This window comes from Strix uralensis, chromosome 5 (assembly GCF_047716275.1).
Source record: "Strix uralensis isolate ZFMK-TIS-50842 chromosome 5, bStrUra1, whole genome shotgun sequence".
In the NCBI taxonomy this organism is placed as follows: Eukaryota; Metazoa; Chordata; class Aves; order Strigiformes; family Strigidae; genus Strix; species Strix uralensis.
In genome coordinates, this window is record NC_133976.1 from 58,673,367 (window position 1) to 58,700,199 (window position 26,833).

The 26,833-nt window shown below is 53.6% G+C and overlaps 2 protein-coding genes and 1 pseudogene across 3 annotated transcripts; 2 read left to right on the top strand and 1 right to left on the bottom strand.

The window, feature by feature from the left end:
• Nucleotides 1-91: 91 nt before the first annotated feature.
• Nucleotides 92-7,889, top strand: ANKRD54 (ankyrin repeat domain 54). 2 transcript variants are annotated; one of them, XM_074871184.1, is made up of 8 exons: nt 92-374; nt 803-850; nt 3,142-3,240; nt 3,703-3,774; nt 4,176-4,223; nt 4,348-4,472; nt 5,342-5,449; nt 6,128-7,889. In XM_074871184.1, the coding sequence occupies exons 1-8, from the start codon at nt 122-124 to the stop codon at nt 6,200-6,202; spliced, it is 828 nt and encodes a 275-aa protein (XP_074727285.1). In that variant the 5' UTR covers nt 92-121; the 3' UTR covers nt 6,203-7,889. The 2 variants fall into 2 exon arrangements, with proteins under 2 accessions (XP_074727285.1, XP_074727286.1); XM_074871185.1 differs by having other exon boundaries at nt 125-374; nt 3,147-3,240.
• Nucleotides 7,890-16,886: 8,997 nt separating this feature from the next.
• On the top strand, nt 16,887-17,765 carry LOC141944143 (noggin-2-like; annotated as a pseudogene).
• A 2,856-nt stretch (nt 17,766-20,621) lies between these two features.
• On the bottom strand, nt 20,622-26,542 carry GCAT (glycine C-acetyltransferase). Its single transcript, XM_074871192.1, has 9 exons — nt 26,313-26,542; nt 26,107-26,237; nt 25,389-25,490; nt 24,715-24,861; nt 24,278-24,432; nt 22,473-22,555; nt 21,920-22,091; nt 21,383-21,504; nt 20,622-20,971 (listed from the first exon to the last, which is right to left on the bottom strand). Exons 1-9 carry the CDS (start codon nt 26,527-26,529, stop codon nt 20,820-20,822), a joined length of 1,281 nt encoding a protein of 426 aa, XP_074727293.1. The 5' UTR covers nt 26,530-26,542; the 3' UTR covers nt 20,622-20,819.
• Between the last annotated feature and the right edge of the window lie 291 nt (nt 26,543-26,833).

Consider the following 26,833-nt stretch of genomic DNA (forward strand, 5'->3'; position numbering starts at 1 on the left):
CACACGGGTGCGGCGCCTCCGACTGGTCGAGCGGAAGCGGCCCGCCCCGTTGCTATAGCGACGACCCGCCCCTCCCCCCGCCCCCCGCGCGGCGGCCCGGCCCGGCCCGGCCCGTGAGGGGATGGAGGGCGGCGGCGGGGCCGCAGCAGCGCCCGACGCGGGGCCGGGGCCGGCGCTAGAGCCAGAGCCAGAGCCGGAGCCGGAGCCGGCGCTGGGGGCCGGGCTAGCGCTGGGAGCGGCGGCGGGCGCCCCCCTCGGCTACCTGCACGTCCTGTGGCAGCGGGAGGAGCCCGCGGGCAAGATCCCGGCCCGCCGCCTGCGCAGGGCCGCCCGCCTCCACCGCCGGCTGGGGCCTACGGGCAAGGAGAGCTACGGTGAGCGGCGGGCAGCGCCCCTCCCTGGCACGGCCCTTCCTTAGGCCGGCCCCGCGCGGGGAGCGGCCGTGCTGCCGGCCGGGCCTCGGCGGGGAGGAGAGGCTCCAGTGTGGGGACCCGGTAAAGCTTCGGCTTTCCCGTATGCGGGCCCGCTGGAGGGAGGTCGGATCTGCTCAGTGGGCGGCTTGGGAAGGCACCCTTGCTCCTGCCAGGGGAGGGTGCCTGTCAGGAGTGGAGGGACCGTGGCCAGCCTCAGGAGGAGGCAAGGAGAGTGCTTCTTACCTGGCATCTTGATCTCCTGCTTCCCCTTCTCTGGGCTGAGCCGGCACCAGCGTGGTTTGGGCCCTCCTCCTGGGATGGGATGTTTCTGTAGGGAAACGCTCCTTTTTCCTCTGTGCTTTCCAGTAATTGCTTTTTTTTCTCCACAGCTCTGAAAAGGCTGCGTGAAGCTGCCAATAGCAATGACTTGGACACAGGTAAGACTTCTGCCAATCCTACCTGGGACCTCTTTCTGGAAGGGCAGTTTTGTCGAGGACGTTTATTTTAAGGAGAGGAGGAGGAGGGTGCAGGTAGTTTGCAGACATGGTGCTTTAGATGCTGCAAATCTAGAAACTGCTTTTCTGGAGCCTTGTTTCATTCTCTGAGCGGAGTGAGGCTGGTTATAGTATTCACTGCATCTGGTTCATGGTGTTAGTTTGCCAACAACTGCCTCAAGCTAAATCAGCACTTTGCTTTTCCAGCTTTTTTGGTATGTAACTTGTGCCCAACTGTAAGCAGCAAGAGTAGTGTTTTGGTAAGGTGGAAAAGTTATGATCGTCTAAGATCGTCAACCTGTTTGACCCAGTAGATCAGAACCAGGATCAGCACTGGTCTCTGCCTCTCACAGTGACTTCAGAGAAGGCTCGTGGCCTATCTGTGACTCCCTTTACCTCTCTATACTGTAGATTAGGTGGGGTTTGATATGAAGTGCCCAGCAACAATATTGGTGTATGTTATCTGCCCATTATCATTGTGCCTCCTTAGACATGCAGTCCCCTCAACTGTACTGACCTAACTGTTCATTGCACCATTCTGTGAACAGAACTGGAAACTGGTTTGACTTGTAGAAACTCCCAGTATATCAGAATGGGGGTTTGGCCTTCGTCTCCACAGTACACCTTGTGTCATGAACTGGTGGAGCTCTGTCAGTAGAGAAAGACTTGTCTTCAGTCACCAAGGCAAGAGGAAGAATGAAAGAGTCAGGCTTTATGAAAGTCTTGGTTTCAATCCATTTTAGAGTTTTACATCTGTATTTGATACACAGGCTCCCCTGTTTCAATGGTTGGACTGGATGATCTTCAAGGTCTTTTCCAACCTAGACGATTCTGTGAATCCTGCTGTGTTTTGTGTACTCTGCAACTTGAGGAAGTGTCTGATGATGAATTTATTCATCATCAAGTAAAAATCTTTGCTGTTTCCTGTGGTGGCACTGGGTGGGAGAGGTTATGTCATTTCCTACTGGTTTCAGGAGGACTAGGTAATGTGTTACCCATTAACAGTTCTCACTGGTGGCACTGTCAGTCTCCCTGTCTTTCTTCTGGAGTATCAAACATTCCCCATTAATGACACTTCCATCTTTTCAGGTGTTCCTTTCTCTTCTGCACCACACTTAAAGTAGTAGGTGTACAGGAAGAAATTCAAGCGTGACTATAATTCAATCTCTGGATGAATGAGATGAATGATGACTTTCAGTGGTCTGAGCTATTTAGTTTCTTGTCTCCTCCTGACTGTTGCAGGATATGCTATTAAAGATCTCAAAATATAGCGAATCTGTCAGTATTTTTAATAGCTACAGAATGAGCTTTATTTTACACACAGATTACTATATCAGGATAGTCTCAAAACAAGAGTAACAGCCTTTACAGTTGCCCCTACACATGTTGCTGTAGATGCTACTTTTATGTCCCTAATCTTTTCAGCCTTTACTAGTCTCTTTGCCTTTGTAACACCCAATACTGGAGAGTCATACTAGCTTCTCTTTCTGTACGAGCAGGTTTTTCCTTCTTATCTGAGAAAAGGAGGTAGTTCAGGTTACAAGAAGTGGCATTGAAGAAGTAGCTGGGTGGAAAAGCAGGGGGAACAAATGTGAGTAGGTGATGGCGTGGCTACTTGGGCTGTTCACTAGCTCACTTCAATACATCATCTTCTAAAGGTATATTTACACTGTGTTGGCAGGTTGGTGCACTCACCTGCCTGCTTCCCAAACTGTAGACACCATTAATATGGCAAAAACTAGGAGTTTCAGATGAATCTATGAAGGGGCATATTCAAAACAGGTGCGAAGAGGTGGCTTTTCTTACTGCATGTGGTTACACTGTGAAACTTCTCACCACCATTGATGCAGAAAACAATTATGCAAATCTACAGAGAAAGTCCACAGAGGGATTGTAAACACAGGATGCTAATTCTAGCTTGGGAAGCGCCAGAGATGCAACTGACTAAAGACTGTGAGAGTGAGCCCCACATCCTTGCTATCTTTTTATACTCTTCTGTAGGCATTTGCTTCTGATTGTCCCTGGAGCTCGAAAATTTTGCTAGATGGATCCTTAGCCTTAGCCATTACAGCTGTTGGCTTATCTTTTGTGGCAGTACGTGGAAGCTGGTGAAGGCTGGTGGAGGGTGGAGGGTACGCTGTCTAGGCTGGTTCTGTTGAGGAACAGATAGCATTACCCCTTTCTGATCATGTGCCCCTTCAGCTTACCTGCTTTCTTCTCCTTGGCGCTGTCAGTGCAGCAACTCTTGGAGGATGGAACTGACCCCTGTGCCGCGGACGACAAAGGCCGGACAGCCCTGCACTTTGCCTCCTGCAATGGCAATGATCACATCGGTGAGTAGGGAGGGGGAATTCTGTCTTCCAACCTCTTTGTGGCAGAGATTTCAAAGGATGCTCTTTATTTTGATTCAGCACATGACAGAGATTACTGGGTTCCTTGTGTTTTGTGGCAAAGTTGCTAGCTGAATTCTGGCTCCAGGCTTGCCATGTCCCCCTGCTGAAGGGGGAGTGGGAGTTCCTAGCAACAGGGCTGTACTGGTGCAGAAGGAAAGGTGTCCTTAGTCCCAGTTCTTCCCTTCAGGGAGCCCAGGGGCAGTGGTACTGCCTGGCTTTGTGCTGAGTCCTTCTGCATGGCTGTGCAAACCTCCGTCCCCTGGTTCCGGGAAGAAGTCGATGAGCTGAACAGAAGCACCCATAAGGCAGCCTGGTAGCTGCTGCGTGGACCTGCGACCCATGTGGGCCTGACCTGTGGGGCAAAGGGAAGGGATTGATGTGGCTCTGTTTCCTTGTTTCCAGTGCAACTGCTTCTGGACCATGGAGCTGACCCGAACCAGAGAGATGGGCTGGGAAACACCCCCTTACACTTGGGTAAGTGCCACACAGATGAGGTTTGCATGCAGAGAGGTGAGGTGAACACCACCTTGCTGTTCCTTTCCTCTCCACCTTCCTCTTTCCTGTGCATCACAGTATGCATTCCCAGCTTTAAGGACCTAGGAGGGACTCTTTGCATTACATTACCTTCACTCCTCACAAAAGTTTAAGGGTGAGAGATTGAGAAAATCAGTTTCCCTCCCTCTGCCAGCCCCAAGGATTGAGAGATCTGTTCCAGCAAGAGTACTCAGGCTTGGATGTGAAGTTACGCTTAGCAGTTGGGCTGTTTCCCATGGCAAAGAGCCTTTTGGGAAGCAACAAGCTCGACACTTGAGCAGAAACTCCTTTGTTGTTTGCTAGTACCTCTGAGTTGTGTGTCCTGTGTTTTCCCTCCCCAGCTGCCTGCACGAACCACGTTCCTGTCATCACCACACTGCTGCGCGGAGGTAACATTTCCTCTATAACAATTACAGCCTGTCCCTTTCCTGGCCTGCCCCTGTTTACACTCCCCAGGGACACTAAGTCTTGAAGAGAGACCTCACTTTCTGTCCTTGCCCATGCATCTTGCAGGGGCCAGAGTTGATGCCTTGGATCGAGCTGGCAGAACCCCACTGCACCTCGCTAAATCAAAGCTGAACATCCTGCAGGAGGGACTCTCCCACAGCCTGGAGGCCGTACGCCTTGAAGTGAAACAGGTAAAAGAAACAGTCTCATGTTCTGGTAAGGTGGTGCAGCCCCTGGCAGTCTTCTGCACCCTTTAAGAGTCAAATATCATTTAGCAGCTGTTTTAAATACCTGTAGGCTCTTAGCTGCTCTGGGGAGAGTTTGACTTTTTCTTCTCTTTTCAGAGACCTTCCTTTTTCCCAACCTCTACTCTGAATTTTTGCAGGACCTCTCTTAGCTCCGGTAGGCCAAGGATGCTTTGAATGTCTTAATTCTCTGGCTGTATGGAGCACTTTCTTTTCTTCAGCCACCAGATGCCTTCTGGCAGGAGAGGGACCACAGCATGGGGCTGTAGCTACGGCATACACGTGCAGTGACTCTGCATTCCTAGTACAGTCTGCCCTGCTCTGATAGGTGGAATAGGAAAGCAGTCACAGGGCTACATCACAAATGCACGAGGTGTGGGCCTTGCTTCAGGAACCATATAGGAGCCACAAGGATTTTCATCCTCCATGCACAAGTGGATCCTGCTGGAGTGGGAAGTCCCTATTCCTTACAGTGAGGGAAGCCAGTTAGCCATGAAGAAAAGCTTGATGCTTTCAGGGCTAGACCTTATGCTTCTTCAGCTGGGCCTTCCTCTTTTCCTTAAACCAGGCACAGGGGTCACGACTAGTCCATCTGTGGCTGATCAACACCTCTGGTGACTCACTGGCCTCTGATGCTGCCATTAGCGCTCTCCAGTTGCTTTGCATGTGTTCTTCTGTATGGGTCATGTACTCTGCCACGTACTGCAGCGTCAAGGCTGTGCTTGGCAATTTAACTGCAATTTAATTTTTCCTGTAAAAACATCCCAGCCTGGTGCAGCTGTCTGATATTTGCCTCTCATGCCTGTTGGTTTCAGATTATCCAGATGTTGCGGGAATACCTGGAGCGTCTGGGGAGGCACGAGCAAAAGGAACAGCTGGATGACCTCTGCTCCAGGTTACAGATGACTAGCACAAAGGAGCAGGTAGGCAGCATTGAGCTACTGTGACTCACCTACTTGCATTGTGACTTCTGCATTTAGGAGAATGCAACTGCATGAGCAAGGTGACACCGAAGACACGGTTATGGAAGTGTTCTTGCTCACATTGGGTAAAGTGGGCAAGTTACGTGATGACTTGTACTCCTTTAGGTTGGAATTCAAAATGCAGAAAGCATCGCTGTGCCTAGCAGCTCAGTAGAGAAGCTGATGGGCCGAGGGCGCAGGCATTTTAAGGCCAGGATCGGCACAACCACGCAGGGTTGCAGGGCCTGTTTGGTTTTTTTTCTACAAAAGATTGGCCCTTAGAAATGGGCTTAGAGGAAACAGTCCTGATACCATTGTTGATTTCTGGGTAATGCAGAAACATGCTTCTATTTTAAGGACTGGCTAAATTGCATGAAGTGGAGGTCAAGCATCGTCCTCCTGAGGAATGTGGGGAAGCTCCCATTGCCTTAGTTTAGGACTTTTTTGATTGTGAGGACGGGAGCCCTTCCACATGGTTGTGGGACCAAAGGGATCCTGTCCTAGTATAAGCTCAGCGTGGGTGTTACGGGCAGTCCTGGTGCAAGGGTGGTCCCTGCTGCTTGGGGATTTCTTCTGGGGTGGTGGGTGACTGCACAGCTGCATTCCCCTGCCTAATGGCCAGCTGTATTCTTCTGGCAGGTGGACGAGGTTACAGACCTCCTGGCCAGCTTCACATCACTCAGCCTGCAGATGCAGAATTTGGAGAAGAGGTAATGGGCTTCCAAATGCATCTTCCTGATGCAGCAGGAGAAACCTTAGAGAGAAGAAGAGGAAGCTGAAGCTTGCTTCCCATATCACTGAATAAACATTGCTGCCAGCAGCCATTCCTGCCAGATCCACTCTCCATTGGTGCTCAGACTGTTCCTGTTGGTGCTGCCACAGCTGCCTCACGGGAAGACAGCAGGCTTTAGACAACAGAGTGCTGCAGCTGAGATTTATGGAAAAAAAGAGCTGCTCTTTTTATCAGACGGGCTGGCGCTGAATAGAATACCCCGTCCAGAGATATTTTGCTTTCTCCTAATCACTTCAGCTTGATGTAGGTGGTGGCTGATGCCACATGCAGTCACCAGCCCTGACTAGTGCACTCAGCAGCTGGCCAACATCACCGAAATGCTTGGAACAGGCCCCTTTTGCCACCTCCGCAGTACTCAGTTGCATGGGGGAGAAAGTGGATGCCTCGGACAACAGAAGGCTTTGTGTTGTGAGAAGAACACACACTTAATTCTGCATGCTAGCAGCTGAGCAAACATACTGCCTTGAGAAACACGTGCTGACGCTTAATCCTAACCTTCCCCAGAGCCTGTGGTCAGAGGGCAGAGAATCTGTCTGGTTGCAAATATGATACAAAGCTTTTAACCACTAGACTAACAGCTTTCACTGCCCCTGGTTTTTAAATCACTGCTGCAAGTTAGTGCTTAAATACTACAGTGAAACACTTGCAAAAAAATACCCAGGTAGACAGCCTGCCCTGATGCAAGATAGGGTTTGAGGGGTGACTTAATCCTAGCGCAGTTTTAGGCAGACATCTACATCTTGGAAAGAAAACACCACCGTAACTGACTTTTGTGTTTCCTGTTACTGGCGGTCTTGGGCAAGAGGTCCAGCTGCAACAGGAGGTGTTGTGTATTCAGCTGTACTGTCAGGCTGGGATGGAGGTGGATTTACGGCTGCCTCAGGAGTGCCAAGCCCAGAGCCGGCCCATACTGTGTTTCTTGCTTGTCACAGAGGTGCTGCTCCAGGACCTCAAGTGCGCTGTGAGGAATGAGTTGTGACCTCTGCTGGGAGCCTGAAGTGATGCAGCTATGAAGGATGCAGGGAATTGCCCTTGCTATTTAATCTCTTGCTTCTGCCCCACTGTGATTAGTGAAGATGTAGATAGCTTTGTTTTGGAGCTGGGATCCATAAATCTTGTCAGTAGGGTGCAAATAGCAGCAGGGTGACAAGAACATGCCTGATAGCAATGTGAGTGCCCACCGGTGGACCATACCTAAATGACACAGCGTGGTGGTAGCAATACCTGTCCCGCAGCTTGGGAAACGCTGGTTTGGAAGTGTTCATTCTTAGGATTCAGCTTAACCATGGAACAGCCACAGTTTGGAGCGTTCAGAGACCTTCAGGTCAGCATGTTCTCTAATATCTGACCTCTTGGCCAGGAAAAGGCTGAGTGGACCTCTATGTTCAAAGCTGAGATGCCAGAAATACACATGACTCTCAGATGGGTTCATCCATGAGGCCATGACTGGGACTAAAGGTCTTGTGGTTTGGCTGGAGCTGTCACTGTGAATACTGATACTTTGTTACGATATGCTGGATGGGAAGGATACTGAGCGGGTGGGAGACAATCTGACCTTTTTATATTTTGAACTTCAATAAAATCTTGTCAGCCTTTTTGGAGTCTTCAGCCAAGTTCTCTCTTTTTCAGAGTGGCTCATTCCTCTTTATGTATGTATGTTCCGGGCCCCAGGCACAGCACTGGACTTGGTAACTGCTATTCATACCTGGTACTGAAATCAGAAGTGACAACGCAAAGTTGTTCCAATTCAAACACCAGTCTGTTTGCAGATTGAAGTACATGATTGCTGACTCACCTCCTGATCTTGACTACCACTACCGAGAAATCCAAACTTCAAATCTAGTCAGCTGCTGTGAAACCATACAAATAGAGGAACGAGAATCTCAGTGTGATTGCTTAGGCTGGAAGATGGGATGTTTTGCAAAGAGGAAAAGCAGCCTTACCCAGTCTGCAGTCCTGCAAAAGTATGGAGCTGGTGTGGGGAAGGCAGCTGAACTTGTGCCTTGCCCCATGCCAGATAAAATGGCTGTGCTGTGAAGAGACAGCAGGGGGGTGAGAGGCTGGGGAGGGACATCTGAGCAGGGCACAGAATTTCCGGGGTGGTTCTTGTGTGAGGAGCAGGTGAACTCTGTGTCCAGTCTTTACTTACATTGTTTCTTCCCATCTTCACAGCTGAGTCTTGGTCTGCATGTACACCTAGCTGTCAGGGTTTCTGCACTCAGCAGCCTTGTTGCAGAGGAGACCATTAAGATGCCCGACGGGCAAGCAGCTGACATGATCTTTATCATTGCAGTTACCTTAGTTGCTGAGGTTGTCTGCTAACTAGACACAGCTTGGAAGCTTTCCTGAAAACCAGGAATACACCTAGCTGGGACTCGGAGCAAAGCTTTTAGCCTTGAGCACACATGATGTTGTTGTTCACAGCTCTTCAGACCTTCCTTGCCTGGCACTGGAGTTTTTCATAACTGCTCCTGACTGTACGCTCAGAGGGGAAAAGGGTACTGCAGCCAGCCAGGAGCAATTGCCTTGCTCCCTCCATGGGAGGTGAGGCAGTGCAGGCAGTCCCCTGGAGACTGGCACAATGAACAGGCAAGTAAGACCAGCAGGCTTATAGGAAGTTTTGCCACTGCTTTAGCGATAAGACCAGATAATAAAGAGAAAACGGGATCTGGTTTTCAGTGGGGAAAAAATGCAACATTTAGGAATCATAGTCTGTGAGTCACCGCAGTCAGTTCTGCTTTCCTGCCTGAGGGCTGAAGCATTGGGGCTGCTGAGAGCCACGTCATGTGTTTGGCACCAGACTGAGAAAAGTTTTAGGTTTCTTTGTGTCAGCTGGTCATGCCAAAGCCTTGACTACCCTGCCGTGCTCAGCAGCTGTATCTAGAAAGAGAGAGGTGCTGGTGGATAGAAAGAAGGAAATAAAAGGTTCCAGGGGAGGAGGAGAGTGTGGCTTCATGCTGTGCCAAGAGCTGTTCACTGGCCCTGTCTGTTTTTTCTGCTGCTCCTGGCATAGAGTCTTCAGCCTCTCCCAGCAGCTTTTCCCCATGCCCTTGCACCCTGGGCCACAGATCTCCCTGTGCAGCCCATAGGTGTGAGGCTGGTGGCAGCTTTCTGCGTCTCCCGGAGGTGTCTGCTGCGGTAACGAAGAATGAAAACAACAACACAGGTTTCCCTCAGCTATTTATTTTTCCATGAAACTCAGTCCAACCTCCTCATTTTCCTTGTGCTACACCGTCAAACACGCCTTCCAGGTCCCTTTCCCAAGTGGCAGTGCATCCCCCGCCTCGGGGCCGTGATGTCAACCAGGACTTGACCCAAGGCCTTGCTTGCGCCTCACTGCTGTCTGGCCTCCAAATACAATACCCCATTTCCCCTCCTCATTCAGAGCACAGCTCTGCAGTGACGTGCGGAATCCCCAGCCACTCAACCCAGCAGCAACCTCCCCATCTTTGCAGCCACTGCTGTGCTGTAAGATGCAACCAAAACAAGCCAGGCTGAGAGTCAGGCTCATCCAAGCCTGTGAAGACAAAACCTGCTTGCGTCTCACTGAGGACCCACAGCAGAAACAACAGCCCTGAACAAAGCCTCCCAGCAAAGCTGCATGGATGTTATTAAGCAAAAGGCCTCTCTCTGGAGCAGCCACTCACCAATGCAAGTGAATGCAAAGTGCACGCTGCAGTATATGCAGACATCAAGAATCTTTTCAACTCTTTGGCAGCCGAAATGATTAAACTCCAGGGTATCATGCCAACACTTGAACTCCATTATTTTCTCCACCTTTGACTTTCTAGCAGACTCTGAATCCATCATTGTAATTATTTGTGCTGCTAAAGAGAGAAGCCCCATGAAGCATCTCTGGCAAACCTCCCACCCTTTCATCTGCTTCCTCTGCTCATTCCGTGAGCAAGACAGAGCTCTACTCCTCCATCAAGGAAAGGTACTTGCGGAAAGGTTCCTTCTTCATGCACCATGCCTGGCCAGTGTGGGAGAGCATCCCTGGGCAGCTCAGGGCCCATGGGGCAACTAGGTGGAAGAGTCAGCAGTTTTGATTAGGAAGCTGTTAAAGGAGATAACAGCAAATAGCATTCCTCTGTGGTTTTTTTCTGAAAGCTCCGAGGGGAAGAGAACACGTGGTTGTTGGAAGAATTAAAATAATCAGCTGGCAACCTGCTAAGTCCGGTCATGGATTAGGAACTAGCAGCTAAACCCAAAAGCAATTAAGCAGAATTCCCTATAGCTAATGGTGCTATATGTGCCCTGTCCACACCTGGCACACCACTACTCTGCCTGCGAGCTGGCAAGGCTGTCCTGCTGCGAGCTGCCTTTGCAGGGCTGCCCTGGCTGCTTGCAGAGTGTCTGTACAAGGTCCTGTTCCCATGAGCACAAGGGGAAACAGGCAGCACTCGAGCCTGTTGCTCTGCCAGGGAATTAGGACTAGGAGCTTTCCATCTCCCCCAGCCCCATGTGTTTGCAGACAGGGAACCCCTGTCCCACCAGGGCTGCCAGATTTGCACACAGGAGTGTAAGCAGGATGAGCTCCTCGGCACCCAGGTCTGACACCTCCCAGCAGTGTCGGGCTCACAGCATGCATGCCAGGGAGGTGCCAGGCACCAGAACCAGCACACAGCTGGCAGGAATAAGTTGCCCCACAGAGGAAAGCTATGCCCAGCTTGCAGGGGAGCTGGTGCCAACCACTAGCTGCAAAGCCCCGATCTGCTCTCACCTCTCCCATTCCCTCTGCCCTGTGCCAGCTCCTGGCACCGCTGCTCTCAGTCAATGTGGCAAACTGGCCTGTGCAGGGTTAAATCTGAGCCCATCAGTCTGAGTGATGACAACTAGGAAAGAAAATATAAGCAAGGAGTCATTAATTAAGACAAGAAATGGAGCGGAGACTGCAGAATGCTAATCAATCTGGAGGAGAGGCTGTGTGGAAAGCAGCAATTAAGCTCCTTCAGCTTTAATTAAACCTGGCTCTATATCAAGGACATGACACCTTTTCTTCACCTCTGCCTTTGAGCTGAGAAACCAGTTGGGAGTGTGTACGCTGTTACTGGTCAGACAGGAATTCCCTCCTGGCTCCTGAGCCCCCCCAACCCAGGCTCAGTGCCTGCCCTTCCCAATCATGTGATCCCCAAAGTGAGGGCTTAGCACCAGGCAGAGCTTAGGAATGGGAGTCAGGGCTTGCAGACACTTGCCATGCTAAATGCACCTTCTCTCCCAGGCCTTCTCTCTGTCCTGTTTTATTTAGGCTTCACCCCAACGTGCAGCAGTCAGTCCTGACCTGATCTGCTCCCTTTGCAAGCTGGGACCAGGAGGAGCAGGATCAGGGGCGAGCAACAGCCCAGCCACGTGGGCAAGAACAGGCAGCGTCCGACTGTGCTGCATCACTGCTCCCAACTGCTGTTTCCTTCTCCCTCCAGTGTTTTGGACTGCGAAGTGAGTCCTCACCCACAGAAATGATGTATACATTCGTGTTACCCTGAGGCTGTGTGAGGCCATGTGGGCTGGCTACCAGCCACTGCGTTGCGTGCAAAGGGGGGCTGCAGGACTAGCCATCCCTGGGAAGGTGGGCAAAGCACACTGGACACGTTTCTGAAAGGCATCAACTGCAGAGGAGCAGCAGCCACCATGGAGGAAGGGAGCTGGAGAAATCAGTAAGAGGGATAGGAGGTGAGGGAGGGTCAAGGTGCAGAGAGCATGAAACACTTGAAAAAGAAAAATAATTCCCAGCTCAGTTCTTCAGCTGGCCTCCACACAGGGAAAGGGGTGTCCTTGGAGCTGAGCTATAGTGAGGCGTGCGACAGCTTCAGCGAGGATTAGAAATACCACATTGCCCCATTCCTAGGGCTTCTTCCTGGTCTTGTCCTGTGGCATCACCAAAAGCTCCCAAGACATAGGATTGAGGTTCAGGGGCTACAACTGCACTGGCAAATGAAGCAGGATCTGTCCTGCTTGCACTCACAAGCAAGGTGGCATCACACAGCTTGTGTGCCCATAGCAAAGTTGTCTTGTCCCACAGAGGATGGCCCCAGGCAGCTGCAATCGCCTGTGGCACACAGACTTGGCACAGTGGGGAAGCCGAGTAGCCTGCATAGTCCCCCACCCCTCTCCACTCATGTCATGACAACGTGACAAAACCGGAGCTGTGTGAAGTGAGCCACGTGGCCGGACCTGGCTCTGCCAGGCACCACGGCAAATCACAGCATTGCAGCAATGCAAATCCCACTGGCTCCCTCCCTCACATTTGCGCTAGACTGATCAAAGGCCTTGCTTGGATGGTGTTTTTCTGGGCTTCTCTGGCAGCCTGATGATGCAGAAAAATGCTGGAGAAAGCTGCCGTGGGACTGGGGTTCAACATGGCTGAGTGACGCTCACCCCAACTCCAGAGCAGTGTGACACTCCTGGGCTGGGGAGAAGGCTCCTGCCAAAATGTGGGTGCTCTGCCAGCACATCGCTTCCCACCTCCCTCATGCCCCTTGTCCTCCTTTCTGCCCTCTGCATCTAGCCCCTCACTTTGCCCTGCCTTCTCACTGACGCTTTCTGTCCCTGTGGATGGCTCCCACCAGACATTTGTCATTTACATTGCCTCCCTCCACCATCCCTCCTTTTCCCCCTGCTTCTGTCTCCCTCTCCCATGACTTTCTCTTGAACACCAGCAGTGCTGGATCTGTCTTAAAACCTTCAGCTTTTATTCTGTATACTTCTGCAGTGTCTGCAAAGTCAAATAAAACAAATGATGCCCTGCTAGTGAGTTGGGAGCACCAGACTGTAGTCAGACGGCCCATAAAGCCTCCATCACCAGGTCCCACTCTGGGCAGAGATTGTATCCAGCACACAGCAAATACAGCAGGCAAAGGAAATTACCTGTGGAAGAGGGGAAGGAGAAGGAGAGACCGAACACAACATGGGTGAGATGAGGTGCCCTGTGGAGCTGCCATCTGTGCACCCCTTCCCATGCAGCCACCCATCTCTCCCCCTCCCCACCTCTTGGTAGGGAGGGTTACAGTGAAATCACATAGAGATCAAGGTCATCTCAATAGGGGTCTGGGATCTCCATCACCCACTCTGCTGTGCTAGCTTGGGAAGGGCAAGAAGCTTTTTGAACCAGGGAAGAGAAGGACAGGAGCAGCACCCAGAGGGCTCCCTGTTTCTCCTGTGGTGTGTTGCTGCCTTGGAGCTTTTGCTGTTCTTGGTTTTGCATGGTGGACACCAAATATCAGCGTGTGCCTGCACCCCTTCCCAAGTGAGGGCTGGGTAACCAGACTGAGCGCTTGACTTGGTGCTGGGAGAGGAGCTGGGGAGGCTAGCTCTGTTGGTCCTGCCTCTGGGGACACCCTACCTACTTCTTAGAGGGCACTCAACAGGGTAAGGACTGGCTTTCTCCCACTCCTTAGCTCAAGGGTGGCAAACATGTTGTCCCTGAGCTGAGGGACTCAAAGGGAAGGGGACACTTACCTGTCAGTGGAGACAGCAGCCAGGGTGAAGCTGCTGGCATACGTGGTCAGGTAGATCAGGAAATGCACAGCCTTGCAGGCAAAGGCCCCAAAGAGCCACCCATCCAGGGTGTAAATGGTGCCCTGGAAGGGGACACAGCAGATGATGAAGCACAGGTTCGCCATGGCCAGATTAAGGAAGAAGTTGGTGCTGGTGTACTTGACTTGGCCATTCCGGAGCAGCACAGGCAGCGCCAGCCTGTTCCCCACAGTACCCAGGAGGAAGATGAGGGAGAAGATGACAAGCACAATAATCCCTGCTGCTTGTAGCTCCAGATTGTCAGAAGAGGCATTCCATCCCCCTGGCATCTCCGCATCTGGCTGAAGGGACCTGCATGGGGAGAAAGGGAGACACAGCACCTGTGCATGGCCATAGACACGCAGGTGCTGGTCAGTGTTGACCACAGTGGCCACCAGAGCTGTGGCCCTAAGATGCCTGATCCCGGTCTTTGTTTGATGCCCACGTTTCTCCCAGAGACACCAATCCTCACCGGCTGGTTAAATGATGACATCAAGATCCTCATGACATTGCTGGCAAGAATGCTGTTGAGATCAGTCAGCCCACATCTGCCTGGCTCGGGCAGAGCTGAAGCCCCTTCCACCTGCCCAGATTCACATCCCCACCACGGCACCTCCTGTGCTCCCAGCCCCCTGAAGGACCCCCTGCCCTGCTGACTGGCCTCGCCTACATTCCTCCTACAGTCCCAAAGCTCCTAAACCTCTTGGGATCACTTGCTTTGGCAAGTCTAAATCCTGGCTGGTGTTCAACATGTTCAACAGGGCTTGGCCTCAAGGCCATGGGGAAGGGGGTTCCCATGAGCTGTGGATGGTCCTGGCACATTCATCCCAGGGCTGTGCCACCTCTGGCAGCAGGGATCTGAGGGAGCTCCTTGACCTGGGACCACCTCCACCCTGGAGCTGGCTGCTTCTTGCTCCCTGTGCAGTAGTTATGCTCCACAGGGGAGAGGAAACTAAGAATACCTTTTACTGATGCTGAGAGGTGGTCACATGTTGGTTGGTGGCAGCTGGGAGAGAATGGGGAGGAGACCTTGGAGCTGCCTGAAACACAATGATCATTGTGAAAGAGTGTATTATTACTGCAGCTTAAGGTATTGTGATTTGCCACAAAACTTCCTCCAGCCCTGAGTAACACCGTGCTCAGGAGGGGAGCACCAACAGCCTATTTCCTAACAAGACTTCACCATGTTGTGTTATCGTTAGAGCAAACTATCCTTCGCTGAGCAGCAACAAGAGGGAAAGACACAGTTATCTAGCAACTGTTGACACACAATTAACTCGTTTTTGGGTCGTGCAAGTTCCTTCCATGCTCCCCCATTCCTCAGCTCACACCACTTCTCCTTCCCAGCAGCCTCTCTGTATCACACCAAAAGGTCGTCCCTGCCTCTCTGGCTCTGCGGTCCTCTCTGTCCTACTGGTAAATATCTGGCCCCATGGGATCTCCTCGCTCGAGCAGAGGACCCTGGTCTCTCTCTAGGCATGCACCTCGCACATAAACTGTGGGACATCTCTGGGCACCAGTGTGTCCCCTGCTCAGAGGAGCCTGAGGCCACCTCTCAGCTTGGGAAACCAGCGCTCACCTCTGCAAGGAAGGGCCTGCAGCTTTGCTGCTCGCTTGCAGAAGACCTCTAGTCTAGCCCAGACAGTGGTGGTGAGGAGGACATGGACCACTGAAGAGTTTGTCTGAGCAGTGACATCACCCCTGCCTGGCTCCTGGCTGCCTCCTCCTGCCTGATGCCAGCTCTGTTCTCTCTTCTCCTGGCTGCCACACTCTCCTGGCTGTCTCTCTCCTTCTGGAGCTCCTCTCCTCTCTCTCTGTTTCTCCCCTTTTTCCCTCCCTCTGCTCTTGCTGCTGATCCATTGATCTCTTTTCTTTTTTTTCCCCTCTCCCTGAGTTTGGGTTTGGAGTTAACTTCTCTCTGCCCAGCCTTCCAGAGGGCTCAGCTGCTCCCTGCTCCAGTGAGGAGGGAGCAGCAGAGAAAAGCCCACTGCTCTCCAGTGGGAGAGGGAGGATGGAAGGGAGCAGGGTGCCATGGACCCCGGAGGGCCTTGCAGGCACCTCTCGATGCTGGGTGTTCAGGATGTGTTTCTCAACACCTCTGAGGAATATGAATATCCCACCACAGGAAGCCTGGCCTCTGCCCCATCCTTGGGGTATGAGTCCAAACACTCTGGAGCACAAGCAATTAATCGCTATTACTAGCTGTTATTAATTAGTTGTTAGTAGCACAGCACAGAGCAGATCAAGTCTCTCACAATATCTGATGCGGGGAAGGAGGGGAAAGCAGGTTTTGGTTTCCATCCAGTCCAGATCTGTCCTCCACCAGCACTGCTGGGGCATTGCAGTGTGGGGAGGGAGGACAAGCCACCCAGGGAGGCCATCTCCAGAGGTTCAGCTCCATCACAGCTGCTTGGGACAGCACGTGTGCTGGCTGTTGTGCTGAGAGGTGACAGTGACCCACACAGCCCTCCTGCCCTGCTGCCATGTCCACTTGCATGATCTGACCTGTTCCCTGTCCTGGTTTAGCCAGGATAGGGTTAAGTTTCCCCAGCAGTGGGGGGGAAGCTCTAGCCGGGTTATTCATATGCCATGCTGACGTCACCTCCTGGCGCCGGCGCGAGAGAGTAGGTTAACACATGTGTTATGCCATCGCTCTGCTCTTACTGCTGTATTGGTAGATATCTTGCTCTGTTCATTGTTATCACTGTTACTGTTATTGTTATTGTTGTTGTTTGTTGTGTTGCTGTTGCTCTGTTGTATTAAACCTTTCCTTATCTCAGCCCCGGGGCTTTGTATTTCACTCTCTTTCTGGGGGAGGGGCAGCGGCCACATGGTCTCGAACCCCGGCAGGGACTAAACCACCACATTCCCTGTGGACTTCCAGGTGCACTGAGGCCAAGCGCAGCTTGGTGGCCCTTTCCCAGCAAGACCTGAAGGCCACCAGCTTCCCTTCGCTGGGAAGGTCCTGGACGCCTCTTCCAACGATGGAGCGAGATGAGGAGAAGGAAGAGGAGGAGGCGGTGCTGGCCCATTCCCCTCCACAGCATCCATGATGCCCCGTCAGCAGCACCCATCAGCTAGGTGGGAGGGACAATGCGGCCTCTCCTCCCCGCCTGCCCTGCTGGTGGGAGGGAGCGAGGTGTCCCCACCAGCTTGCTATCAGCTGCTGTAACAAGGGAAAAGGGAAAGGCCATGCCTCAGGATGTGGTGATAACCCAGGGGATGCAACAGAGTGCAAACCTGCAGCCTGGCACTCACTGCCTGTCACAGCACTGCTCACCACAGAGGGACGACACCACAGCTGCCTCCTCCTTCTCCTCCTCTTCCTCTGCCTGCTCCCACCACCAGGTGCCCTAGGCCCGCTGCCACCTCCAGAGGAACCCTGGCAGCCACCGCCACCGCCATCCGGCACTGCTGACCCCACTGCCCACCTGCTGCATGGCCGCCCCTCAGCCCTGGTGTAGCCCTACAGCCTCTCGCTCTCCCCTGAGGACTACTGCTACTCCCCCAAACCCTGGCACCTGCAACCCAGGTGGCTGCACCGGCTTCTGGGGTCAGGCTTTGACCCCTTCTGGATGGTGACTGAGGAGCCCCAGGTCTGCAATGGCAGCGTCCTCGAGGAGAACCTGGAGTCCCTGAGCCGGGACCTGGCAGAGGGCACCAGGCGCTACTGCTGCAGGAGCTGCCCAACCTCCTGCCCCCTGACCTGGGAGTGGCGGTGGCTGGTGGAGCAGGCTGCCTGCCACCTCACCTGGGTGGACCTGGGACCCATCTTCTGGCCCCGCTGGGGGCACCACACTGCCTGTGAGACCAGCCTCCCCAGCTGCTCCTGGCCCCCTGGCATGGCCTGCCTCCCCACACAGATCACCCAGATCAAGCTGCTGGCCTGGCACTGCTGGGCCCCCCAGCCCCCCCACATTGCGACAGATCCCCTACCCAGTCGTGGCTGCCTGCAAGTGCTCCTGCCACTGAGGGGGCTGCGGAGGGACCCCCCAGCACATGTTCTTGCAGCCAATGGCCTGAAAAGGTGAGCAGCTGCCTGGACTCACCCTTGGGGCTGGGGACCCTGGGAGATAATCCCCCAGACAGAGAAATAAAACTCCAGAAAGGAAGTGGGGATCGGCTGGGGTCATTGCTGTTTCTTGCTGAAGCCCCCTGGGTGGGCGGACACAGCTGCTTTACCCCTCGCCTGCCAGCTCAGGGAGGCATTAGCACCAGCGGAGGCCCTTGTGTAACGTCCATCTCCAACAAAGGATGCAGGATGGGAAAATCGCAGCACCTGACAGCAGGTTCAGACCCCATTTGCATCAGCCCCAGTGGGCTTGGTCCAAGCTGGGGCCTCCCTATCTTCCTGGGCAGGGCTGCGGGCAGGAAGCAAGGGCAGAGGGATGCCAGCAGGGAAGGGGTAGAGGGAGGTGGGTTGCAGCTCAGAGTGGAAATGGAAGTGTGGATTGGGGATGGAGGGTGTCAGTGGGAAGGGGTGCAGGTTTGGGACAGCAACCAGGCAGCCTGGTGAGGGTAGAAGAAGTAGGGGGTGGGCAGTGACCCAGGGCTGGAATCATCTGTGGGGGTGGGTGTATGGAAACAGGATGGGACAGGACAGTCCCCTACTTTAAGGTACAACACGTGAGATACAGACATTCCACACCTATCCTACATGGTGTAGAGGGTGATGGCTCAAGACCCAGGGGGAAGCCTGGCAGAGCAACGTATGGGGTCTGGGGTGGGTTGGTGAACCTGGGGTGGGAACTGCATCCTCAAAAAGTGGTGTCTGCCTCTACATTCCACCGAGCACAAAGTCCTCTGCTTTCTGGGCTAAAAGCTGCAAAGACCTGTAGATCAGACCTAGGCAGTGAAGCCTTGAAGAAATAAAGAGCTGGAGGCTTTGCCTGGGAATACAATATTAACATGATGCCTGCAGTTGATGGGTCCTGCATTATTCATTTCTGACCCTCCTGCCTTCCCTGGGCTCCAGCAGTCCCCCGTGCTGCTGTGCAAACTGCAGTCTGCTGCAGAGCTTGGCCTTGAAGCAGGCAGAGCAGCAGATAGAGCATGGTGGGTTGGCTGTCAAGGGGCATGGGAGAGACAGAGGAGAGAAGGAGGTCTGGGCGCCTGGTGAGGAGAGGAGGAGGAGGAGGAGAAGCGGGGAGTGCATATGTGTACACAAAGACAAGAGTGTGCATCGCAGAGGAGGGAGTCTGCTGCTGCTCTTGCTTGTGGCTGAGTAGGAAGTAGTCTGTGTATGACTGCTGTCCCATTGAGGGAGGGCTTGAAGGGTGGAGCAGGGTTAAATTGCTTGACTTAGTTGCCCTGAGCAGAGCAGAGACATTGGCAGGGCTGCCTGCAGAAGCCCAGAGGAGAGGGAGAGGCCTGGGCTGGGGACCAGCAGGAGAGAGATAGGGGGAGAGCATGGTACAGATGTGCAATGGAGGTGTGCAAGTAGAGGGCAGCAAGGGGTTGCGTGTGCCCTGGGCTCAGAACAGCAGTGATTCAGTTTAGGGACTCAAACCCCCTATACCAGAGCCCATCTGGCTGAAGCTTCATCTATTTCAGGTTGCAAAAGAGGCCTGAGTGTAACCCCCTGCCATTTCCCCATTACATTCCCCATTACCAAAATATTGCCCTTTGGTAAGGGGGGAAGAATTTGCAGCACTGTGAGGGCCTGGCACCACACAAAAGGGAGCTCCATATCATACTTTATCAGCAGGCTGAGCTCAGGGCCCTGTGGAGATGGAAAATTAAATAAAATTCGGCACACAGTTACACTACCAGGTGCTCTAACAAGTTCTGTTGGCAGCCCTATGACAAACATGTTTCTCCTGTGCCCTCTGCGTCCCGTAAAGTCCTGCAACCCTGGATTAACTTTTGTATTCTTCTGCAGCTGCTCTGGTTCAGGTCAGACATGTTATCACCCTGTAACTTGCTCCCTGACTGCCTAACAGCAAGTAGCATTTTCAGAGCAGGTCTTTGCTGATGTGACCCTGTGCTCCAGCACCCAAGCACAGCGCACCCCGACTGCAGTTGGAGCCTGTCCCTGGCTGCAGGCAGCTGGTGCTCAGTTCAGCACGTGGGCAGATGGCAGGACACACATGATTTGTCATCTGGAGCAAAACCGATGCAAACAAAGCCATCCTGAGAGATGCCCAGGAACCACTTGTTCCTGCTTGAGTGCTAAATCAGTAACCAGCAAGGCTTGGAGGTACAAATCCCGAGATCCCAGCCTGCTGTGTGTTCTCTGCTGTGTGAAAATTGCAGCTTACAGAGGAAAATTACAGGTTTCTGTCACCTGCTCTGCCCCTGGTCTCAGCCTCAGCCCTCTTGCCATGCTGCTGGCCTCTGCCTCCTCTGCTTACCTGCTGCCTGATGGCCTCTCTGGGCAGCTGCAAGAAGCAGCTCCCAGGGCAGCTTTGGGAACACTGCAGTGATGGGCAAAGCCTTAGAGACAGCCCTAGGGATCAAGCAAGCCTCACACCCAGCACCCAAGAATGGAAGGGGAGAAAGGAAGATGGGAGCTTTGGCTGGCCCATGACCTCTTTCCCAAACCAGCTGCCAGTGGCACAGGTTGCCAAGGGCTTGGGGAACTCCCCCTGCCTCTGTGGGGAACTACAGCAGGTGGATCTGCTGGGTGACGCTGCTGAACCTGGAGGAGAGGTGGAGGAAGCAGGCGACCTCGGGCATACCAGCAGCCATCAGGAGAGCAGGAGCTGCGGTGCTTCAGTGCCCAGACTGGGGCTTCAGGGAATAGACAGCAGAGTGTCCAGTCACAGCAAGAGAGGATGGGGATGGGCTGCAGCTCCTGGATGAGAAAACAAGAGCCAGACAAATATCTGTGGCACTGCAGGACACCTTTAATGACACAAGATCTGGTTGCCAGTGCTGCTGCCAGCACGCTGCAACAGCCACAGCCTTCCACAGGCTGTGATGTCTTGAGGACTGGTCCTGCTTTCAGCAGCGTGCTGCTCAATCCTTTTCCTCTGGCACAGGTCGTGGGCAGGGAGGGCGCTGGAGGAGGTGTTCACTGGCCCCTCAAGGCAGCGCTCTGTGTTTCCGTCCCACCTCAGTGAAGGCTTCCACACAGCGGTCAATATCCTCATCGCTGTGCACAGCTGAGATCTGGACCCGGATGCGGGCCTTTCCCTTGGGGACCACGGGGTAGCTGAAGCCAATGACATAAATGCCTGGGGAGAAAATACACAGAGAGTCAGAGCTGGCTGGGATGGAGGGAGGCAGAGGTGGTGGTGGGTGATAGAAAGGCTTCTGGATCCTCTCTCCCCTCTCTATAAGCATTTCCAGGCTTCAGGGTTTTCAAGTGGCATCTGCTCCCAAGCACAGAAACGAGGGTTAGGGCCAGTGATGGGGATGGAGTGCAGCATGGCAGGACAAGAGGGCTCAGTAAACCCCCCCAAAAGAGAAAGGAGGTGAAGCCACCAACATCTGGGCAACCACGAGGACATTTGCAGCTGAAGGGTATAGAAATGACAGATTTCATGCAGGAACATCCTCTGGAGAAAGGATGGTGGTGGCACCACCACTGGCTGTCCCTTCCCTCAAGGCATTTGTCTGCATCCAGAGCTCCCTCCCCAGTTCACCTCTGTTCAGCATGTCCTCAGCCATGACTGCAGCCAGCCGAGCATCCCCGAGCATGACAGGACAGATGGGGTGGTCTTTCCCCGAGATAGTGAAGCCAGCTGCCATCATCTTGCTTCTGAACCTGGTGAAGAGAACGACAGGATGAGTAAAACCTCATCACCCCTGTCCTTGCTTTCTCCCAGGTAGCCTAGCCACTGAAGGTTGAGTGTGGTTCTGCTCCACCTGCATCTCCTGTGCAGGGAAAGGATCTCTTTTTGGAGTGACCTTCTGCCATTTCCTGCTCCATGGAACTGCAGCTGCTTGGGGGGCAGATGTGTCCCAGCATGCAAAGCATCCAGATGTGACACATCTGCCCACACATCTGTCTGACACACAGAGGCACATCCTATGGTTTCCCCTGAGCACCCCCTGGCCACGACTTGCCAATTGCCTTTGTGGCTATCACCGGGGGGTGGGGGGCAGTGAATAAACACATGTGGACAGCTCATTCCTAACAAACGTCTCCCTCTGTTCCCACACCAGTATGGCCCCCTCACCGCTGGGTCTTGGCAGCCATGGACTGTGCAATGGCATTGCTCTCCATGAGCAGGTCCAGGGCCTTGGACGCACAGCCCACCACAGCGGGGGGCAGGCTGTTGGAGAAGAGGTATGGGCGGGAACGCTGGCGGAGCAAATCGATGAGGGGTTTGGGGCCAGTTGTGTATCCGCCTGCAGATGGAGGAAAGAGAAATGGACAAGGCATCCCAGGGTGACCTGTTCAGAGGGGGGGGCCCTCGATAAAGCCAACCCGTCACCTACAGCAGGAATTTCAGTGCAAACCAGGCTTAAAAAAATCACAGCTGATGCCTTTTACCAAGAGTTTCCACCTTGACACCAAAGGAAAATGCATGGAGAAGATGACAATGGAAGAGGCACATGGCAGGACCTCCCTTGACCCTGCAGCAGGGTCCCAAACTGAGCCTCATGCCACCAGTAGAAGAGGACAACATACATTTGTTGCTTTATCATTAGGCAGAGGAAGGAAACATCAAAATGATGCTGTGGAGCTCTTTATGGCATGGAGGGTCTTGGACAGGAAAAAGTCTTCACCTGCAGCTCCTCCAAGAGCTTTTCCCAGGGTGGAGTTGATGACGGTGACTTTGTCCATCACTCCCAGAAGCTCATCGGTACCCCTGTAGAAAAAGGCATGTCACATTTTCAGCTGTGCCAGCACGAACCAGGGAAGCTGCTCTACACCTGATGCCTTACGGGAAACAAAGCACCACCAGCCAGGTCTCTGGTGCCCCCTCTTCTCGTAAAGGAAGAACACCCCCCTGTGGCAGTTCCACCCAAGTGTTGACCTTCCCTCCTCCTGCAGAAAGGCTAAGCTGGGATCTCTGGAGGTAAGAGAATGGGTTCTTCATCCCTTACAGATGGGAGAGCGCTCACATTTCCCTCATAGGGGAATAGGCCAAACAGAGCACAAGCCATTGATGTAGGTCTTGCACACACCTCTGACATGCCATACCATTAGCATAGGCCAGCAAAAAACAGCGGCCTGGCTAGAGTAGCCAATGTCCTCTGAGGTGGGCTGTGCACATCACTGATGCACTGTCCCAAATGCAGAGAGGCCTAAAGCATCCATGTCAAGGTCTGCGCTAGTGGAACCAACCAGATGTGGCAGATGTGCTCTGCAGCTTTGCATCCTCTAGCCCAAAAAGAAAGGATGGGGCTTGGCCACACAGCTTCTCTGTTGGCTCTCTTGAAACACAGTGTTGTAGACAACAGCATTGGGTTCAAACTGAAACTAGCACAACTCATGAAGTGCTCGGTAACTGTTCCCTCTTCCTCCAGCCATTGTGCACTTACACACCTCAGTGCAGTCAGTTAGTTTTGCAGCTGGTGGGACCAAAGAGCCCACTGGGACGGAGCAACAAAGTCTACCTAAACTCACAGGATGGCTACCATGCCCCAAGGAAGAAATATTACAAGACAAACAGACCACCCTATGATTTCTTCTTTATGAAGACTTAAATTTGAGAAAGCTCAGTACAACCACAGGGTCAGCAGAACCACCTCTTGTTAGTGATGAAGTGCCACCAGAAGTGGATCCCTTCTCTTAAAAGATGCTTCTTGCACCATCATTTTGATCCAGGATGAAACACTTGCCATGTGAGAAAACGAGGCAAGTTTTCTTGCTTAGTTCTCACCTCTCACCCATTTCACAGCTTGATGTGGATTTGCCAGCCTCCCACATGAGATCTGTCTAGAGATGAAAGAGCTGGAAGGGAGCTCCTCATAGAGCAACTTTTGGCTTTTTCAGAGATGGCCTTCTCCTTATCCTGCACTATCCCTCCATCTGAGGAGGCACCCACTGCTTGTTCCTACAGGTGTTGCCTCACATGGCAGGAAGGATCATGCAACAGAATGCTTGGCACTCACAGGCCTGAACAAAACAAGCACATGAAGCATCTCTTCTCAGCAAACACCTGCAAGCAAGTGCACTGCTTGGCACCTGGAGAATCTTCAGGGGATGGAGGGAAAAGCTGCACTAATGGAATTAATCAATCTGTGCAAGCTAACTCCACAAAACCCCCAAGACCCAAGCATTTGAAAGTGATATCTGAGAGGAGAAGGATTCAGAAATCGGGAAGTCCAACTGCTTGCCAGAAGAGGCAGACGAGATGGTCGCATCATCCCTTACACACTAAGAAGCAGCTGTCACGTTGGGATCGGTCAGTGCTAAAGTATCTCTCTTCAATCCCCTCAGGTGCCCCAAAGGTGGGGTGCAAAGCCTTCAAGAAATGGTGGCGCCAGGAGTCCCCACACAAAAATATGTTGGTCATCAGCACCTTAACCTTGCATCAGAGGTAGCTGGCGTCAGGGGGAGAAACAGGATTGAAACAGCCACTTACCGGCCATTGGGTCCCAGGAAGCCTGTGGCATGGCATTCATCAATGAAGACCAGGGCATCATACTTCTGGGCCAGCTGGCAAATCTCCCTCAGGGGTGCGATGTCACCATCCATGGAGAAGGCACCGTCAGTGGCTACCAGCCGCAGACGATGTTTCTGTGGGAGGGAGACCAGCATTTCCAAGGGTGAAGAGGTCACCCTGAGGAGAGGGGCTGGAGAAGGAGACTGGGACATAGTCCAACTCCTGTAGGGAGTGGATATATCTAGCCAAGACAGGGGGGTTGCATTGCAACCAGCTGCTTCCTCACCTTACCCATCCATGCCTACCTGTGCCTATCAGCAAAAATGATGCTGGCACAGGAAAAGGCAGAGCTCATTCTTCACGACTGGTTACTGTGCAGGTAGCAGTCACGTCAGAGCGGGAGCAGACATCCGTACCTGCGCATCCTGCAGTTTGGCCTCCAGGTCCTGCATGTCCATGTGCTTGTAGCGGTACTTGTTAGCCTTGCACAGGCGGATCCCGTCGATGATGGAGGCATGGTTCAGCTCATCCGACAGCACTGCATCCTCTGGGGTCAGCAGAGCCTGGCCATGCCAAACAGAGAGGATCATCCTTTGCTCCAGGGCACCACTTCACAGAGATCTTCCAGCCTCTCAGTGCAGAGGACAAAGCTGCATTTGACTGCAGCTGCCACGTCTCTCCTGGCACCTCTAAACTTTCCACTCTTCTTCCCAGCCACCTTATCCCTTGATTTCCTTAGGCCAGGCTCTTGCCTGTGACTTCTGAGCTCAAAACCTCCCTCCCCTTCCCTAGCAAGCCTGGGGGAACACCTCTTCTCCCTGCCTAGGCTTCAAAGTGGAGTACAAACCCCCCAGGAAAGGGGACCCCTCCCCAAAACCTAGAGCTGGCTGGTGAAGGGGGAGGTGAGGGCTAATTAACCAGCTCTGCATGGCTCCCCCAGTCCAAGGGCACCAAGTCTAGGTTCTCCACCACCAGTCACTGCCATCTTCTCTGCAGCACAGAACTCACATCAGAGCCTCCAGAAGGCATGGCAGGCACATCGCCAACACCTCCCTCCTCCACGCACAACCCTGAGGAAAGCCCTACGAACCTCAAAGATACCAGCGTTGGCATCAAAGCAGCTGGCATAGAGAATGGCGTCTTCCCGCTGGTGGAAACGCGCGATCTTCTCCTCCAGGTCCTTGTGTATGCTCTAAAGAGAAGAGAGGAGCGAGCATCACCAGTGGGGCAGCACAAGTTCTTGCTTGCCCGCTGCTGTTAGACGCTGACTGCAATGGGAAGAAACATCCAGGTTTTATACAGAAAAGGGTGTGTGTGTGTGTGTGAGATGTTAGTTGTGTTCAGAAAGTGTTTGCAAACGCAGTCCTAAAATGTGGTTATGGGCTGGATGCCAGAAGCACAGCAGAGAGACTCCAAGATCCCCACCCAGGGGGAAGCAGCTCTGAGTTTTCTTTGCACTTAACCTAACCGGGGCTCTGAATGGGTTCCAGTGGGGATACACCAGAGTGTGTTTGACAGAGCTGTTCCAAGTCAGGGTCCCTGTAATTTTGACCCTTAAGGGAGGGAAAAAAACATTTATTTTCTGAATTCAGAGGGGTGTTTCATTTCTTTGCTCTCCCAGGGGTTGCAATGGTTTAAGTTGGCATATCTCCAGAAATTGGGCTAGCGGGAACTTGGCAGGCCTTTTTTTCTGCCCAGCCTCCTGTACCTTAGCGCTGTGCACGCATGTGAGTGCCAAGCGGGGAGTCTGAGCGGAGCCCTCAGAAAGTCTCCCCGGGAGCAGGGGATGCTGCCCCAGTGCCCGGTACCTGGGTACCGCAGATGAAGCGGACGGAGCTGAGCCCAGCGCCAAACTTCTCGAGGGCCTCTACGGCAGCACGGATCACCTCGGGGTGGCTGGAGAGCCCCAGGTAGTTATTGGCGCAGAAGTTGAGGATCCCTGCGGGAAGAGAGAGAGAGAGAGAAGCCCACGGGCGTCGTACCGCAGAGCCCTCCCCCGCCGCCCCGTACGCACCGGCTCCGCCGCCTGCCAGGCGGAGGTGGGGACCTTGGCGGGAGGCGATCACCCGCTCGCTCTTCCAAGTGCCGGCGCCTCGGATACCCTCCAGCTCATTCTCCAGCCGACGGCGGAGCTCAGCTGCCGCCACGCCCGAAGCGGCCCGGGGGGTCCCGGCCCGGAGGGTCCCGGCCCCGCCGCTCCGCAGCACCCGCACCGCCACGCCGCGCCACATCCCGCCGCCCGCCCCGCCCCGACGGCGAGGGGGCGTGGCCCCGCCGGCCAATGGCCGCCAGGGACACGCAGGGACACGCCCCCGCGCCGGCGGGGCGGGAGGGAGGAGCCTGGCACCCCCGGCCCCGCCCCGGCCCCGCCCCGAGCCATCCCCCGCCGGGCTCCCGCAGGTCGGACGCGTTCAGGCTTTTGTGGGAGCGGGGGGGAGGCTCCCCCCAGGGATGATTTGGGATCGCTGGAGCCTGAGGGGTTTGGGGGAACCCCCATCCCTGGGATTTAGGAACTTGTAGTGGCGAGGGTCGTGT